We start from the raw sequence: 17,774 nt of genomic DNA on the forward strand, positions 1-17,774 counted from the left end.
GATCTAACAAAAATTCTATCAATTGGGCAAAATTTGAAATGGGAGAGATATTCTAATCAACTAACGCTCAGCTTCAGTTCCCCTTTTTTGTACAGGCATACATATTATATAACATGATAGAAAGAGACTTCCATTTAAATGATAAAACTGTACACCACCGCTTCTGAGAAATATAAAGACCCAGCCACATTTAGAGTGATTGCTACTTACATGTATACTTTCTTTAAAATATGGAAATCACAAACCTGTATCAACTTTTTAGGAGTTAGAGACACTGTTTTTGTAAGACTCATTTGTACCCTAGCTGGTTTGCTCAAACGTAGTATAACAATTAAGCTATACAAGAGGTCTACTCTTGGTATTGCAAAATAGATGATGATGATGATGTTGATTTTCAGTCCTGTTAGCATGGGTGATACTCCGTAATTGCAATAGCATTTCAATTCATAGTTGGGAAACTCCAACGTGTCACCAGATACGCCAAACATATTCCCAACAAGACCTTCACCTGCTGTAAGTGCTAATTTTCCTATATATACATATTCATGTTTTCTTGTATGCATTGAATCTTAATTGGGACCTTTAGAAAGGAGTGGGATACTAGGCAGAACATATAGCCTAGGAAAACCACCCCTCACCTTCCCACTGCACCCATGGGCATATTCACCTTTTATAAAGAGTAAAGTTCAAAGAACTATTTAAAATTAATTCAGCTGCCAGCAACCTGTTTTCACTAAAAACAATACACAAAGGCATCTAATGACTACTGTCATTAATAAAACAAATTATAGCAGCTGTATCTCAGCAGTAGATGCAGATTTGCTTAATGTGAATGGGGTCTTTGCCAAAACAGATGTTGCAGGCAGGGAAAGCTTTGGGCCTGTTTCTAGAACTTCAAAACTTTCACATCTGCCACGATCTTGCAGTAGCTGCCCTGCAGTCTCCCAAAGTACGGCTGCCTCTGCCAGAAGCAGACATTCAGCCCAGCCTCTACAGGGAAACTGCAAAGGGGGGAGATGAGCAAGCGCACCTATATACATTTTGAAATCACCTCAGAGAATTTCTACATTAAGTGAAAGCATGCACAAAGCCCAAGACTGTGATTTGGTTAGTACCACAAGTTCCTGTTCATTTTGCCTAGGAAGGCTGCTTTTAGAATATTTTTTCCAGTCACAGTACAGGTTGGAAATGGCCACCGCAAAAAAGAATAAGGAAGACCGAGTTGCTAACCAGCACCAAATCTAATATACTTGCAAGTCTACTTGCAAGGAAAGCTCTGAAGAGCAAACTATCTCAAAAGTCTGCATACGTAAAATCCCTAAAGTTTAGGGTTGGAGCTCTCTATTGTTGGGAGCCAATTATGATACAAATTGAGAAAAATAATTAACAAGCGACAAAGGAAAGCCACCAACAAAACATGCTTTAGAAACATCTATTATAATCAAACTCATTATTTTTGTAAGCAGGATCTTTTCTTTTATACTCTGGTAATTGACTGCAACTCCCCTTAAAAACTACACACAGTGCACATACTCCCCAAAAGAACGGTAAAAACCAGAAAATGGAAAATGTAATGAACAAGCAACTGAAAAACTAACAGGAACTAGTGAATTGCAATGGGATAACACTTGTAATACATACTCCAGTGGAGTAATGTTTTGGTTAGTAAACTAGCAAATTCACAGCATCATAAACTACCCTTCTGTTAAAAGTTCAAGCAAAGAAAAGGAACTACTTTATTGTACTTTAAGACCAGCTGTATCCCAAATTCTTGGAATTCATAAGCAAAGTTTTAGAGAAGAGCACGAAAGAATATGCACCCTTTGGATTTACTTTATCTTCTTTCCCTCCTGTCAAACTCAAACTCTTGTTTCGTATTTCCACAAGTGCCATTTGATTATGTGTTACTTTTTAATGAATTAGAACTTAATCATCTCTCACGTTCTACTGCTCAGTAATGTGAATTCAGTTTCTGAAGAAAAAAAAAAAATCACACAAGGTACGTTTTCACTTTCATATTACTCAAACAAAACAATTCTTTGCCAAGTATGAAATTACAGTCTACCACCTGGAGTTTCATATCTTTTCAGTGTTCACAGAAAGCATATTCGTACAGCAAGTCTCAAAAGCCAAGCTATTATAAACCTAAGTTTTATTAAGTCAATTAGTATTGCTCCCAATACTGCCTGTAGTAGCCATAAATGACTTAAGAAAAAAGAATCTGGGAGTCTTTATTTCACATCGCAGAACTGTTTAGTTTACTGGAAAATGTAATGAATAAGCATTAGGAAAAAACACAAGGACTAAGAGCATAGTCCATGTATATTTATTTCCTCCTTTAACTAACCAAACATTATTAGGAGGGGTCCAGTGATCATATATCCTTTCTTTTAACGTTGTCTTTCAAAGTCCAAATCCAACTGTATATTGTCACAGCTCCCTGGTCACAGATCCCTAATTATGTCATTTGCTGATTTTATAAACTCTGAGAAGAAAGAAATTAGGTTAATGCAGCAAACAAGAATTCAGTTCTTTGGATATGAAAGTTAGGCTAAGCAAGGATCACCACATTTTGAAATTCATAACTTCCAGCTGCATATACATTCAATGGGGCAACTTTAAAGCGCATCTAGAGGATCTAATATTAATATGAAATATTACAGAACTGAAGACACAGCTGAAAGCCTGTTTTCCATTGAACAAAGAAATGACCATCCACAACAGAGCAACAAGTACTCTGTCACATTTTTGGTTTAAAAAAATAATAAAATATTGCAGGGATTCATAGGAACACACTTCTTTCTTTTTAGGGAAATATACTTTTTTTTCCCCCCCCCATCTGCTCCATAATAGAATTTCGCGATATCCTTTAGTTAGTTAAATTTCATTGGGATTCTTTTATTTTACAATAATAAGAACACCCAATCCTAGTGGTCTAATTTTCTTTTTTCACTCCTGTACCACATATTAGGAAGATGAAAATCTGTGAAGTATACTTCCAAGTGAACTCATATCAATTCCCCTCCCTCAGGAAAGACAAAATAGATATAATTCCTGTTTATGATTTTTTTTTTTCTCCTATGGATTACTGCAAAAATTGACCTTTATCTCAAGACTGAAATCAGTACCTTCAATAAACATATCAATTTCAAGAGCAAAAGAAACTTTTTTCACTTATATTAATAACTCTAAGCATTCTTTTCAGATGTTTACTTCCAGTCGGATGATAATCGCTTCAAGGTATGTCTACACTGTGCAATGCGATGTCAAGAAAATGCCCAAGCTGCATATCTCAAGCAGCAGTGTAAAATATCTTAGGCATAACACTGCATTGGTGTGGTTATTCAATTTCCAGTTGAACTTGCGATATTGTACCAACTTGCAAATCCAGCGCTGGACAGTTACCTGAACCGTCAGATAAGTTCATTTCTCCATAGGTCAGGAAAAAAAGCACCATGAGTGATGCTTCCAGAGATCCCAAGGCATTCATAAGGCTGCATTTACAAGGGCAACAATAGGGAGATGCCAACCAAACTGCCAGCAAGAAACTCCTATAACAATGAAACTCTCCTTTGAAGAATTTTATTCAGTCTTACATAATGATCAATATATTGTATGAAAAGGCCTACACTGTATTTGATTTCCCACACTGTTAGAGAATGGTTGTGTAGTTAGACAATAGCGTACGGATTCTGTTTTTAAAAATTAGTGGTTTGCTTCATTGTTACTGACTCACAGAAATAGCTTACAGGACCATTCCCGTTAATTTCTGCTTGCTGTGATATAAACGTGGCAGAATCAGATCTTAAATGCTGTTGCATACTGGTGCGTTGAGTCTCTGATGATCTCCTATGCTATTAAAGCACCTAAACTTATCAGAAAATGAGAGCAGCAAACAGACTAAGCCCAAAAAGTCATAACCTTCAGCTTCATTACAAACGTACATTAGACTTTTAATGTTATGCCATGTATGTTTATATGCACATGAGAGAGTCAAGCATACATGAAGTGTAACTGGATACATAAGGCTGGAAGAATTTACCAACCAGCTATCCAGGAACATATTCTTCTCTACTCAGCAGAAGAAAAAAAAAAATTTAAAGCCAGTTGTTCTTAGCTTCTGATCAAATGTACCATACATGCAAGATCCATGCTACACTAGAGATCTGTCCAGCTTAGATGCAGCATTACTTTTTAATGTATGTGATAGAAGGGTTTGGAAGATAAAGAAGTTGGACCAGGTACTCAACTGTTGTTGTTTTGATACTTAGCAAGTTCTCCTAATAGTTAACTTCACAACAAAGAAAAGTTTTTTCTTCCGCTGTGATGCACAAAGCAGAGAATTAAGACAGGTATCTGCTATAACAGCAGGAAGACCTGGACAGATTTACAGCATATTAACAAAACCTCTGGCTTTCAAAAAGCGTTCCATGAGTTACCAAGGTACAGATAGCCATGACATACATTTAAATAAATTGCTAAGGTACTTCTTTCCAAATATATTTGGCACACACATTAGTATTAGAACACATCAAGCTCTCTTTAAACAAATTATAAAAGAAACAGTTGGCATCCGTACCAGAGAGTTTCTTCTCTTTCTTACCGAAGCACAAAACTGGTAGAAACTATATGCAGTTTCTGCTAGGTCAAACAAGAGGAAGTCACTCGTTGTCCCAGCCTAATAATACCAGCAAAGACATACTGTGCAGAATTTAAACTGAACTAACCTGAACAAAACTGAAAAAAATGTCTCAAATAAGTCCAAGTTGCACAATTAAATAATAAGATCTTTACTTTTTAAAATCATGTATTTACTCATAACACTGAAAACTGACAAGCACTTCTTTTATTTCCTCTGAACAACTTCCAAGCACCTTGTTTAAAATTGGTGTTAAAAATGCTAATATTTTTGGAGAGTATTTGCAAAACCATTAGAAAATTTATATGAAACACTGAAAATTTAATTAAGACATTTACTTTTTGTTCTTTCAACATTCAGATACAAATGCAGAAGAGAGCAGTCCTGTAAACAGTACATCTTTTTGGCCCAGCACAGAAAAATTCCCAACCCTCTCGCATTGTCCCATCAGAACAATAGAACAGGCTTCAGCCTGCTCAATTTCACTTGAAAAACAAAACTGATAGTAGTACAAACTACCAGTAATCAGATTCCTTGTAGTGAACAAATACACTCGCTATCAGAAGCTGTGATGAAACAACCTACTCTGTAGAAAAGGTAAGTTTGACTTATCCAATATAACAGTAAAGAACACAAAGACCATACCTTCCCCAGAATCACAGAATGGTTTGGGTTGGAAGGGACCTTAAAGGCCAACTAATTCCAAGCCCCTGCCATGTGCAGGGACACCTCCCACCTGACCAGGCTGCCCAAAGCCCCATCCAGCCTGGCCTTGAACACCTCCAGGGATGGGGCATCCACAGCTTCTCTCTGGGCAGCCTGTGCCAGTGCCTCACCACCCTCAGAGTGAAGAATTTCTTCCAAATATCTAATCTAAACGTTCCCTCTGCCACTTGAAAACTGTTAACCCTTTCCTGTCACTCCAGAGTCCCTCCCCAGCTTTCCTGCAGGTCCCCTTTAGGCACTGGAAGGCCGCTATAACATCTCCCTGGAGCCTTCCCTTCTCCAGGATGAACAACTCCAACTCCCTCAGCCTGTCTTCATAGGAGAGGTGCTCCAGCTGTTTATCATCCTGGTGGTCCTCCTCTGGACTCGCTTCAACAGGTCCATGTCCTTCTTGTGCTGAACGCAGGGCCCCAGAGCTGAAGGCAGGGTTCCAGTTGGGGTCTCAGAAGAGCAGAGCAGAGGGGGAGAATCCCCTCCCTCGTCCTGCTGGCCACGCTGCTTTTGATGCAACCCAGGACACGGTTGGCTTTCTGGGCTGCAAGTACACATTGCTTTTGTTGAGCCGGCAACCAACATCAACCAGCACCCCCAGGTCCTTCTCCTCAGTGCCGTTCTCACTCACTCATTGCCCAGCCTGTGTTCATGTTTGGGATTGCTCTGACCCAGGTGCAGGACCTTGCACTTGGCCTTGCTGAACCGCACGTTGTTTGCGTGGGCCCACCACTTGGGCCGGTCAAGTCACCAAATCCCTTCAAGTATACATTTTACTCACAACATAATTATTTAAAAAACTTTTCATGGTAATCACATTCAAAAGAGTCAGACTTGTTAAACTTTGTAAGCAAACAGAATGCACATGAAAAAACCTACCTATGCATGGGAATGATGGACTACGAATTTTCTTGAATTAATGGAAGTAGAATCTTTCAGTTTAAATTAATCAAAGGCAAATGATAAAGTGAAAGCTTTAAATAACTGCTACAGTACTGTAATAGTTTTTCACAGCTAAAAAATAACGTTAAATATGCATTTTACGTGAGTATTTTATGAAATACTTTGAAAAGGGAAATGCCCAAAAGAAAGGGAAATACCAAAGCATATTGCAGTCTACTTGATAACACAGAAAGGCAAATCATCACTGGGAAGCGGGGCAATAAAGTTAAAAATACCTTATTACAGCTTGATAGTGAATGTGCACGTTAAAATCTATTCCAGGTAGTACAACACTCTTTCTGACCCCTCCTCGTGTAGATTTCTTTCAAGAATGTAACTAATTGTAAACATAGCTCAGTATCAGGAAAAGAGGCAGAGATCAACGGAGAATCAGACAGATGTAAGGAACAAAGTACCACGATGACTTACTACAAACCAGTTACATAAAAATTCCACAACTACTTTCATCACAAATATGGAAGAATTAAGTATAACCAAACAAGTACAAAAATTACAACTTCGTTATGAGTAGATATCTACAGAAACAGAATCTTAACATCTAGAATTTTAAATCATTACATTCATTTTGAAATTCCACCTGGCACAACACATCAAAGTAATTAAAAAAATAAAGTTTGTTGAGTAAAAACAGGCTTGCAGTGTAATTTAAGGCTCTATCATGGGCTCTCAAACAGCTGTATGGAAAAAAAGTTCTCAGAGGCAACCACCACCACAGATATGTCTTGCACCACTGTAACAAGCCATAGGAAAAGCAGCTGCATCTTAAATAATTGGATTCTACATTATACAAGAATTAAACAGCCTTTAGATAGGAAAATGTCTTCTATTTCTGAATTACTTAATAACCGCTTTTCCCTATTCAACCTCTTTCCCATGATTAATGTATGTATGTATAAACACAAAGAAAAATGCCTTAGCCATAATCCAGCTGGTTACATGCAGATTTTAATATCTAATTAAGATGGGTTTCAAGGAAACACCATTGGAGATTAACTGAACGATGCAGTCTATGGCATTGACTCAATTGGCAGCAATATTTTCTTTGGGTCTAGAACAAGGTAATATCCTATGCAAGAGTCAAATGCTTTGATCCATTCTGACATCTGAAAGAATGTCTTTTATTAACGCAACAGAGATGCCTGCCAGGGTTTTCTTATCATCAGAATCAATGCTGCTAAAGGTGCTGTATTTCACATGTGATCTAACACTAAGCTTCTATTTTTGTTCACTGTGGAGCCCTTTTGACAAGAAAAGAGATAACAACCCTGCAGACTTGATAACATTCTACTTCAGGTAACTACGCACCACCTAACTTTTTATTACTGTTTCCATTGAAATGTCTCCTTCTTTCCTGGCATGCCTTTTTGCTGAGCCCAATTAAGGGGTACTCATTTTTTTATTCACCGTGCATCAGCAGTGGCCATGTAATTCATGTGAACAGAACTTGATCCTGAAGGCCCTACTCACAGATGTAAATCTATGTGTCTGATGAGACTAGTACTGTCTAACGAGTTTGTAAAACACACAGACATTACGGAACCGTAACGTGTTATTATAAATTATTTACATACTCAAAGACTGCAAAACAATAGGATTTCCTTACTGTGATCTATTTCTGTCCCACACTCGGAAGCAAAGCAAATTAACATATCATAATTCAAACTTTTAATCTAACATCAGCTCTTTACTACAATTTATAACACACAACAAGTCAGTCTTAGCAATAAGTTAGAACAACCGGAAAGTAAGTTCCTTACTAAAAGCATCTGGCACATAGATTGGCTCTTCAAATAATTAAAGACTATATATATATTTTTGCCACTTGCAAACCAAAAATCAAGTCATATGATAGGCTATAAACTTGGAACGCGATCTTGCACCAATGAAAGGGCAATTCCTTCCACTTTTGAGTTGAGAATGAAGAAAACAGAGCACTGAATAGGCAATGGGCTGGAGATGTTACTGTACTCAATATGTTGCCATTATTCCTGTGAACCACAGCACCAGCTTCTAAAACTTAAGAATAGAGAATGGATGGATCTTCAGTCTGTATATTTTGTTACACATTGTGAAGCCCTGGCTCCTCAGGGAAGTGGAGTACCACATTAACCCCTATTTTGCTATCAGAGTAACAGTGTGGTACATGGCAGTGAAGCAGCCAAGCAGTTCCTTGCCTCAACCTTCTCATCAGTATCAATGCAACCAGAAGCTTCCAGAAGTCTTTGTTTTCAACATTAAGAGCTATCAAGATGACCACCTTAAGGTTATATCAATTGTCTTATATCAATATATCAATTGTCAATATCAAAATATCAATTCAATATCAAAATATCAATTCAATATCAAAATATCAATTGTCTTATTATCAATAATCTTCCACACAACCTAAGAGTTAAATCACTAAATATCTGCACATTCTGTGATAAGTTTAAGCTAGCCTGTGGGGAGATGTTCCTTTCATATGTCAATAAACGTAGTCACCATTCCAAGTAAAAGTTTCTACACTGACAGTACTTACAAATGGTCACATTCACTTGAAGTCAAGAATTGCTCTTTATTTAATTTCAAACATTTTATCTAGTGCCTCTTCTCACCATCCAGTTCCACTTTCTAAGTGCAAAGCCTGATTCAGCACCATTGAAACTGAAGGGAGTTTTGCAGTTATGATTCTGAACCTCACCCCCATTACTCTAACATAACTGCTCTCCTCATTTCTCTCTGTCCAACCTCTACGTTCTTACACTTCTGTTTCTTCATGCCATTATCACCCACATTTGTCTCTGCCTCCTACTTCCTCAAAATTGTCATTTTTCTTTTTCCAAAAAGCTTAAAGTAGAAGTATACAGGAGTCTGAATAATTGCATTAAGTCAGGATAGGACAATAGAGTAGACTAATGGTTTTCAATCTTTGGACACTCAGAGACCTACAAAGGTCTCCTTTAGAAGCAATACCCAGTGGCAAATTTAAATCTATCAACAACTTGGGCAAGTTTGTGGTTTTTCTTGTTAATCAATTGACTTGAGCTTCTCAGAAAGTCTGTGGATTCCCAAGGCTCTTATGCCAAAGGTTAAAGACCACTGAAGTAGATATCGAGTTATGCATGGGACTTCTCCAATTCTGTGATGCAGCCATGTTACGTACTTTAAGTAATTTTATACTGTTCATCTGCTAAGTGACATCATAAAGGAATAAATCACATGGAGCTTCCACAGTCATACATAAGTTCAAGACATTCTACTACAAATAAGTCAATAATTTCTTTGCATCAAATAAAAACCTTCCCTAAAACTGCACATACGTGAAATTTTACATTTTAAAGAAATTTCAATGAATTGTTTGCTAATGACCCATACTTCAGAATAGCAGTTTAGATAAACTTAGTTGCACAAAAAAATAACACCTTATTCTCAAATAAATGTAAAACCTTGATTATGCTAACTTCAGCTCCTAGCAACCTCAAGCTATACAGAAACCTCAACGTAAAAATGAGGTGTATTTCTGTGTTCCAGAAAAAGAAAAAAAATATTTCTAGCACTTGCGTATAGCAGAGCCTATGCCTTTAAACAAGACGTTGGACAATCTCTCTCAGGGGCTGTATTTGCACTCTACATTCCATATTCAATACAGTTACTACAGAATTTGAATCACTGGGTTTGGCTGACAGGCACAGCTGGGGGCAGGTTTTTAGTTTAATAAACCCTTGGAAAACATTCAAGAGTTATCAAAGCAAACTCAAGATCACCGGCTGAAAACTTTAGACACTTACTAAAAACGCCTCTGAAAAGTCAGCTAGAAAACACTGCTTTATTTTTATCTATTATTTTAAAGGCAACATAAGCAGCTAGTGGGCACTGAGCAAAACCCTTATCTACGTCCTGACAAGCTGATGCCTTCATTACCAGACTACAGCCGTGCTTTCTCTCTAGTTTTTTTTGTATTCCTTTTTCACAGATACAATAGGAGCAATGTAAGATAGCTACCCACTCAGCCTTCTGAGATCAGTTCAAGAGAAAGCAAGGCCGAGTGTGAAGCAAGAGTTGCAGATACATAACTGCTCAGCCTGCCTTGCATAATTCGCGAGCCTAAATGCCAAACCAGACAACACAAAGTCAGAGCTTCTTAGTCCTCCAAGCAAACCTGCACTCCGTCACAGCACGTTAAAGAGGAGGGAATGATTCTTTTCAAACTAACCATAGAACTCAGGCCTCCTTCCCGAAAAGTCATTGTAACTACCGGAAAAGCACCTCCCAAACTGCCCACGGAACCCTAACAAAAGGGATTACAGAAGCGCATTAAACTGTTTCAGTAGAACTGAACTCTAAACAATAGTGATTTACGGTGGTTCTCAAGATCTATTGGATTAAGCTATCATTCAAAATGATACACAAACAGCTAGCTTGCATCAAATGGTGATTTAGACACCTTAAGCCAAAATAATTTCAGGCTTTGTACTCCAGTCTCAAGGAAGTACCTCCATCAGGGATGTGGTTAGATGCCCCACTCTGGAAGAATAAAGCAATTTCTGATACCTCTCATCTGAACAATTCTTTATCTGCCACCTCGAGAGCCTGCCCTCTCTGCACAACATCCAAAGAAAAAGTCTATGTTTAACATTTCACTTCCCCCACGTATTACTCACAGAGATTACACATCAGAGTCCCTTTCAACATGTGGACCCCAAACTTCATCATCTTCTGAGACCTACCAAGCATCCTTCTAGAATTAAAGCTAAAAATAGTAGCTCGGCCTATTTCAAACACTACAGCCTACAGCCACTTGACGTACCGATCTCAACGAAGGTCAGATAAAGGTGTTTTTTTTGTTGTTGTTTTTTTCTTACTTACCATATTCATGACTGTGGTACGGTCATACAAAATTATCTTTGAGATTTTAATTTACAGGAAAGATTGAGTAAGCAAGTGATAAACAAAAGGAAAAAGTGTTTATAACTATCTTGCTGCTGAAAACCAGCACTATCAAGTGGCAGCGATGGAAGTGTCTTAACAAGATTATTATTGCCAACAATATGACAAATTAAATTCCATAAAATACAAAATGGTAATGAGAAAAAAAAACCAATCCAGATAGTATGTCACTTCCAGATATACTGGAAATGCTTAAATACTTGTTGACCTAATAAAAATGAGTCCTGAAAAGACATCTGAACTGTTATTAGGGGTTGGATGTTCTTTTTAGATAGGAAACTCAAACACTTACCCAGATTTCAAGTCTGTAATACGTAAACAATTAGTAGCATCCAAGCCTACTTTTCCATTTCTGACCACACTGGAAATGAAGGGTGAAAGAGCAGGAGAAATTCTGTTCAAGGCAACTTCAGGTGACATTTTAGGGCGTTCCTCTTTCCTCTTGAGCTGTATAGGAGTAATAAGGGAGAAAAAAATTACTGATTGCAATGGAACCAAGGGCTTCGTTGTGTCTCCATATTCTCATTTGTAACATCTAATACAACTACAATGGGTATAACCATAATCAGCGTTACTTTTACAGTACTCCGCTAGGTTGCTACTTACAGTATTTGAAGTTTCCTTCAAAGGCTAGCACTGCCTTTCTTTCAGTGATATCACCACGCTCTGAAAGGCATCCTCAGGCACAAAACTCATCAAGAGCCTCATACATACAAATTTTAAGCACAGCTTTTTCAGAGGTGCTTGCAATTGCATGGCCTTATGCTAAATCAGTTGGGCCACTAACCACACTAAGAACCTGCTGCTTTTTAGATGAAATGCAGACACTGAGCATGCTGGTAATTTAACCCAGTCCCATGCAGAAAGGCTAGACACTGTGGACTACAACAGACTGTGGCAGGTGAAGTGGAAGAAGAAAAGGGTAAGCAACCTATCAAAACACAAATGTAATACATTTGATCGTGTTCTTGGGCACTCAGTTCCATCTGAAAATTAACTGAACTTCGCAGTTTCACAAAAATGCAACCACAGAAAAAATGAGTGTAATGTCATAATGACAGTGAAAAGTTGGGCAGAAGACCCAATACTTAGACTCTGACCATTAGTGGATTTTTTTTTAAACCCATTCAATTGAAAAACAGCCCTCCAGACTGTATTTACTTCCTTACAAAATTAGAGACATGACCCACTAGTGGGTGGCACCCGTGCCCATAGCAGGGGGTTGGAACTAGATGACCTTTAAGGCCCCTTCCATCCCAGACTATCGTGATTCTATTCTATGACTTGACAACCTCTTAATTACTCATCTACATTCACAAGTAACACTGCATATGGAGTGCTGCATTCACAGTACTTCTCTGTTGTTTCTAACTTTCCGTTTACAAGCATTAGTTGGTAACTAGTGGATATTTTGCAAACTGATCGTTCCCTGTAACTGGTAGGAACATTAAACATTTGAGTTACACGTTTTGTTCTTATGAAAGCCATTCACACTGAAGTAGTATGAATGAACGCTCACCAAAGAGGATTTATCCTAGCTATTCTGAATAAAGCAAAGGCCACGCTATTTCAGAACAAAAATAACAAGAATTTCCTAAAAATAGCAATTACCTTTAATACACTGTTTTTTACATTTTATGGCAGCTAAAGAAGCTGAAGAGTGAACACCCATACACTAATGTAAAACTAGCTCTCTTCACATACATGATTTACCCTGACAATGGGCAACAACTGAAGTTTGCTTGGCAAACACCTATGGCAATTCAAGACGCTACTTCACATTTGTTACTCCTCTGCCCTAAACGACTGCCTACTCACCTTTATCCTTACCTAGAGAAGCTGAGAACACAAGCCCGGACTTGACCCATTTCAACGCAAAGTCCAACAGCTTAGCTTGAATGGGTAATGAGCTTAAACTAAAACGCCAGATTTTGTGCAAGGCTGGCTAAAACTGGGCACATTTCATTCCACCAGCTCTACTGCAGGGAGAGTAACATCAGGCAGAGGGGACAGCTGGACTGCTGAAGGTTTTGGAAGCCATGAGAAGCATGCTGAAATTTAAGTTATCCTTCTAGCGTTTTATGCGCAAAGGTCTCACAGGTGGTTCTGCTTATGTGACACGTTTTGAGGGAACTGTGAATGTTATGAGGGTAAGGCCACAACACAAAGAGAAACATGTGGGGACAAAAGATGAATAGGCACCTTCCAAAATGAATTACGGGATGAGATTCTTTATCTTCCCATTAATAAAATCTGCAGATATCATCAAAACAAGATGTCAGTGACTCCCAGGCATGGCTCCTGGTTTTATTACGCCGTTTTTCCAGATCTGTAATATCTCCTATGTAACGAGCCAGTTAACACACAGTACTGACAGGCTCGCTCTGGGTTCAACTCACGCGTTTATTTTGTAAACAGCGGGCTTTACAAACCATAACAAAGCAGCATAACTCCTGTAAAGCTCAGCCCCCACGCACAGCATTTTTCCCCCCAGCGCTACTGGGAAGAGCGCACAAACCAAACGAACCTAGAAAGGCACAGGACATTAAAGCTCGCCAGGCTGCTTCCCTCCCGGAGCCCGGCACCGGGAACCGCACCGGGGCCAGCCGCAGCCCCGCAGCCCCGTCCCGCTCGGGGTGAAGCCCTGCGGCCTGCCCGGCCTCCAGCCACGGCGGGCCCGGGGCGCCCCCGTTCAGCCCGCGGGGAGCCTCCCCTCCGCCCCCTGGGGGCTTTTACCCCCCGGAGGGGCACGACGCGGGCCCGGGGCCGGCTCCCCCCGCTCCCCCGGGGCCGCTGGAGGCGCTGCGGGCCGCCCGTCCCCCCCCGCCCCGGCCCCGCCATTACCTACGGCCCCTTAGCAACGGCCGCGCCCGGCGTGCGCGCCCCCGCGCCCGCCCCGCCGCCCGGCGTGCGCGCCCCCGCCGCCGCCGCCACCACCGCGCCTCCCCACCCCCCCCTCCCCCGCAACCGGGCCGGAGGGGGCCTCGCCGGCGAGCGGCCGCCGCGCTGCCGGGGTGGGGTTTTCCCGCCGCGAGCAGGCGTTCGCGCGGGGCAGCCCTGCCGGCGGAAGGCCCCCGGCGTGCGGGGCCGGGCGTTGCCATGGTGACGGGGGAAGCGCGGCGCGGCCTGCTGCGGCCTTGGGCGCAGGGGGCAAGGGGCAGGCCCGGCCCCATGGCGGCCGCGGTGGTGGTGGTGGGATCCTGCGTCACAGACCTCGTCAGGTCAGTACCCGCCGCCTGCTCGCCGCTTCGCCGGGGGAGCCGGGGGGGGGGGTCCCGGCCTCGTTACTGCGGGGCCGGGGGGCTCCGAGGCGGGCAGGAGGCAGGCAGGAGGCAGGCAGGAGGCAGGCAGGCGGCAGGCCGCGTCCCGCAGCGATCTGCCTGGGAGACCTCCGGCTCTGCCGCTCCCCGTCAGCACGCGAGTCTGAAAGGGTTTGCGAAGGTAACCGGAGGTGGTCGGCTGGGGCACCTCGGTTCAAAGCACTTGGGTCCGCCAGAAAAGCGAGGAAGAAGGCTTAATGTCGGAAAGAAACTCCAGCCCGTGAAGAAAAAAAAAAAAAAGTAGGTCAGAAGTTGATTATTTACAGACTTCATTTCATGGGACAGCGAGAGAGAGAGAAAGAGAAAGCCTGCCGAGCTGTTCGCAGCCATTCAGATCAAGAAACGGAAATAAGCCCTCAGGAAATCAAGCACCTCTGCTTTTTAAACTTATTTATTTATTTATTTATTTATTTATTTTAAGGAACGTCTTCGTTCCTCTTGATTCATCTTCTGGGCATTTTGCTTTCAGGAGGAGGTACTTGGGCCTCATTGTCATTTTTTGGTGCGTACGTAGGGTTTAGAAACTTTTTAAAAAATAAAACAAAGTTTTGGTCCGAGTAGCCTGGGTTTTATAATGAATACTAAATATCGAAAGAATTCAAACAAAACTGCGAGAGTTGGCAACGGCGCAAATGCTAACCTAAACGGCCCGACCTTGTCAGCCCCGGTAAACTTGCAAACCAGTCCTTTATTTGCACTATATTAAACACATCTGGTTTTAAACTATGTACGCAGACTTGGTTAACATAGGATTTAAAAGTATATGTGTCTGGACTGCATCAGCTTGCTCTGCTGGGAATTCTGCAGTAAAAAAAAAAATGCAATTCCTCAATGTGAATCAGCAGACAATCAAAGCCTGTGGGTCAAGAAAGTGTAGAAGGCGTGATTAGAAGGTTATGCTGGGGAGTAAGTGCAATGTAGTCATAGACATGCACTGTAAAAACACTTTAAAAATCGTAGAACCTTTGTCAGAAAGATTTAATGCTTTATGTAATCTGCAGCACGCACTGGCAGTTTTCCAAGTGGAATAGTTGTGTTGTAAGTCAGAGTAAGATATTGGAGAACCGATCTTGACGTTACGTGTGTGTGAGCGATCAGATACTTGTGACGTTACGTTGAAAAACAAGGCATGATGCTTTAATCTCAAGAAATTCCTTTTCCTTTCTCTCTAAAATGTGGAAAGAAAAAAAAAAACTTCAAAAATTGCCTACCGCTTTAAGCACTACTGACCACCATGGGCCTGGGTTTTTTCTTAACAGTTAAACAAAACAAAACAAACAACGCCAACAAATAGAAAGCTCCCATGGTTTTTTTTTAGCTTCAGGTTTGCTGTGATGGAAATGCAGGCACTTATCTGAAGGCTCATTAGCTGGCCCTACTGTAACTAGAGATTAAACCGTGGGTTGTAGCCATAGATGCTGTAACACTGAGATTAAGTGGTTGAAAAAAAAGCTCTTTCGCTCTTCAGTCAGCTGAGAGTTTCTTAAACTGAACAAATGCTATCACAAGAATGTATCTGACTCACCAGTATTAGCCTCTACTTAAGGAGCAGCGAAGGGCTTTTTATTAGTGATAAGCTAATTTGATTCAACTGGAAAAGAACGGCCAGCCTCATTCTCTGTTACGAGCACAGGATTTCAGGCACTTCATAAACTCGGGAAAAGAATGGGTTTAAATTTAGCTGGCAAGTGTTCAGTCAGACTGAAATCTCCATTTAATACCTGTGTAGACAGAGTTTGGATGTATCCAGCGTTTCAGAAATCTTGGTAAAATGACCTGAAAGCGTTAAGCTGTGGGCAGGGATGCCTCTAAGTGGGGAGCAAAGGAGTGAAACAGGGAATGATAAGCAAGCTTTATTAAAAAAACAGCCAGATTAGGACTGATTCCAGAAGGGTTTTTCTTTACTGTTTTTATGCCTGCAGTGTAGGGAGGCTGCATATTCTAGGTTTAAAGCTAGGGTTCATTTCAGTGGGGACAAAAGAGCGACGGATTTTCATGAGTTTGTTATTTATGTTGAGGTTTTAGCTAGGAGAAGATGTGGAGAGCGAGGCGAGCGTGCTAACTGCCGGTCTGTCATCCGCTGGAAGAGACTGAGTAAACCTCAGTAGGAGGGAGAGTGGTGTCAAGGAGGTCAGGCACATTTCTGGACACGTTGCGTTCGACGGGCTTATTCACCGCTCAGGACTGAAGCCTGTTTTTCCTCGAAGATAAGCGCGTTGCCAGAGGTTAAATGCTATGTTATAACTCGAGCTGGTGGGGTGCGACGCTGGCTCTCCAGAACTTCACCCTCGTTCTGGAGAGCTAGAACCCGAGGGTGGCAGACACTGAGGGGTAGGTATTCCCAGGTCTTCAGAGGCAAGGCGCCAACAATCCAAAAGATAAGCCTGAAGCTGCCATCGGCCATGTGGTAGCCAGACTCACCAAACGCAAGGAGTTACCATCGAATGTTTTTACTCAGCGCAGTAAAGCGATGATTTGAAGACGCGTAGTGTCTGTGTGCAACGGGAATGTGCAATTTGAAATTTGCTACGCCTTACATAATGAATGAGAAGGGAAAGAAAGGGGACCTTCTGTTGAAGACAGCATTCGCATGTCATTTTGAGAAATAATCAAATTCAGAAGAAAGGGTAGTGTGCCTTAACGTTCTTTTAAAGGGAAGGGGCCCAGCGGTTTGCTTTTAAAATACTGTTCTCATTGGAAATTCTTCTCTCATTGTCCTGTAGCGCTGCAGTGGCAGAATGTGGCTTTTCTAAAGTGAACTTAGTATAATCAAAACAGCCTCACGTACATACATGCAGTAAACCACACTCTTTTGGCTTAATAGGACCAGGAACAAAACATACTTGTGGTCACAATCACAATCAACACTTCATCGGCAATACCAGGCAATAGTAGTAGAAAACAAAACCAGCATTATTCTATATGATCTAGATATCAAACCAGACGGGTGCCGTCCATAGTATTATTGAAACAGTTTCTCTTCTGACTCATATTTACAGACTGGTCGTGGCAGTGGCATTTTAATTCGTATTAAATCAGGACAAGACTAAACATATAAACCAATGAGAGTCAGACACACTAAAACAATTAGAATAAACAGGAGAAACTTTGGCATGGCAATTGAAAACAGCAGAAGCAAAGAACAAAATGTAAGATGGAAAAAAAGGCCTTGGATAGTCACAACAGCAACAGTTTTTCACTTGAATTCA

General features: G+C 41.0%; 2 protein-coding genes across 6 annotated transcripts in view; one reads left to right on the top strand and one right to left on the bottom strand.

Annotated features, from left to right (window-relative positions):
* Window positions 1–14,180, bottom strand: part of BABAM2 (BRISC and BRCA1 A complex member 2) — a 168,553-nt gene extending 154,373 nt beyond the window's left edge. Inside the window, exons 1-2 of one of the 4 annotated variants that reach the window (XM_080586411.1) lie at window positions 14,090–14,180; window positions 11,538–11,692 (exon numbers count right to left, since the gene is read on the bottom strand). In XM_080586411.1, coding sequence (XP_080442537.1) covers window positions 11,538–11,665 — 128 coding nt within the window. In that variant the 5' untranslated portion in view covers window positions 11,666–11,692; window positions 14,090–14,180. The other 3 variants (XM_080586412.1, XM_080586413.1, XM_080586410.1) reach the window with 3 other exon arrangements.
* Window positions 14,181–17,774, top strand: part of RBKS (ribokinase) — a 67,920-nt gene continuing 64,326 nt past the window's right edge. The window contains exons 1-2 of one of the 2 annotated variants that reach the window (XM_080586414.1): window positions 14,214–14,466; window positions 14,987–15,067. In XM_080586414.1, coding sequence (XP_080442540.1) covers window positions 14,345–14,466; window positions 14,987–15,067 — 203 coding nt within the window. In that variant the 5' untranslated portion in view covers window positions 14,214–14,344. Of the gene's footprint in view, window positions 14,467–14,986; window positions 15,068–17,774 lie in introns of both variants that reach the window. The other variant, XM_080586415.1, reaches the window with a different exon arrangement.

This window comes from Anser brachyrhynchus (genome assembly GCF_964034855.1).
Source record: "Anser brachyrhynchus genome assembly, chromosome: 3".
NCBI classification, from domain to species: domain Eukaryota; kingdom Metazoa; phylum Chordata; class Aves; order Anseriformes; family Anatidae; genus Anser; species Anser brachyrhynchus.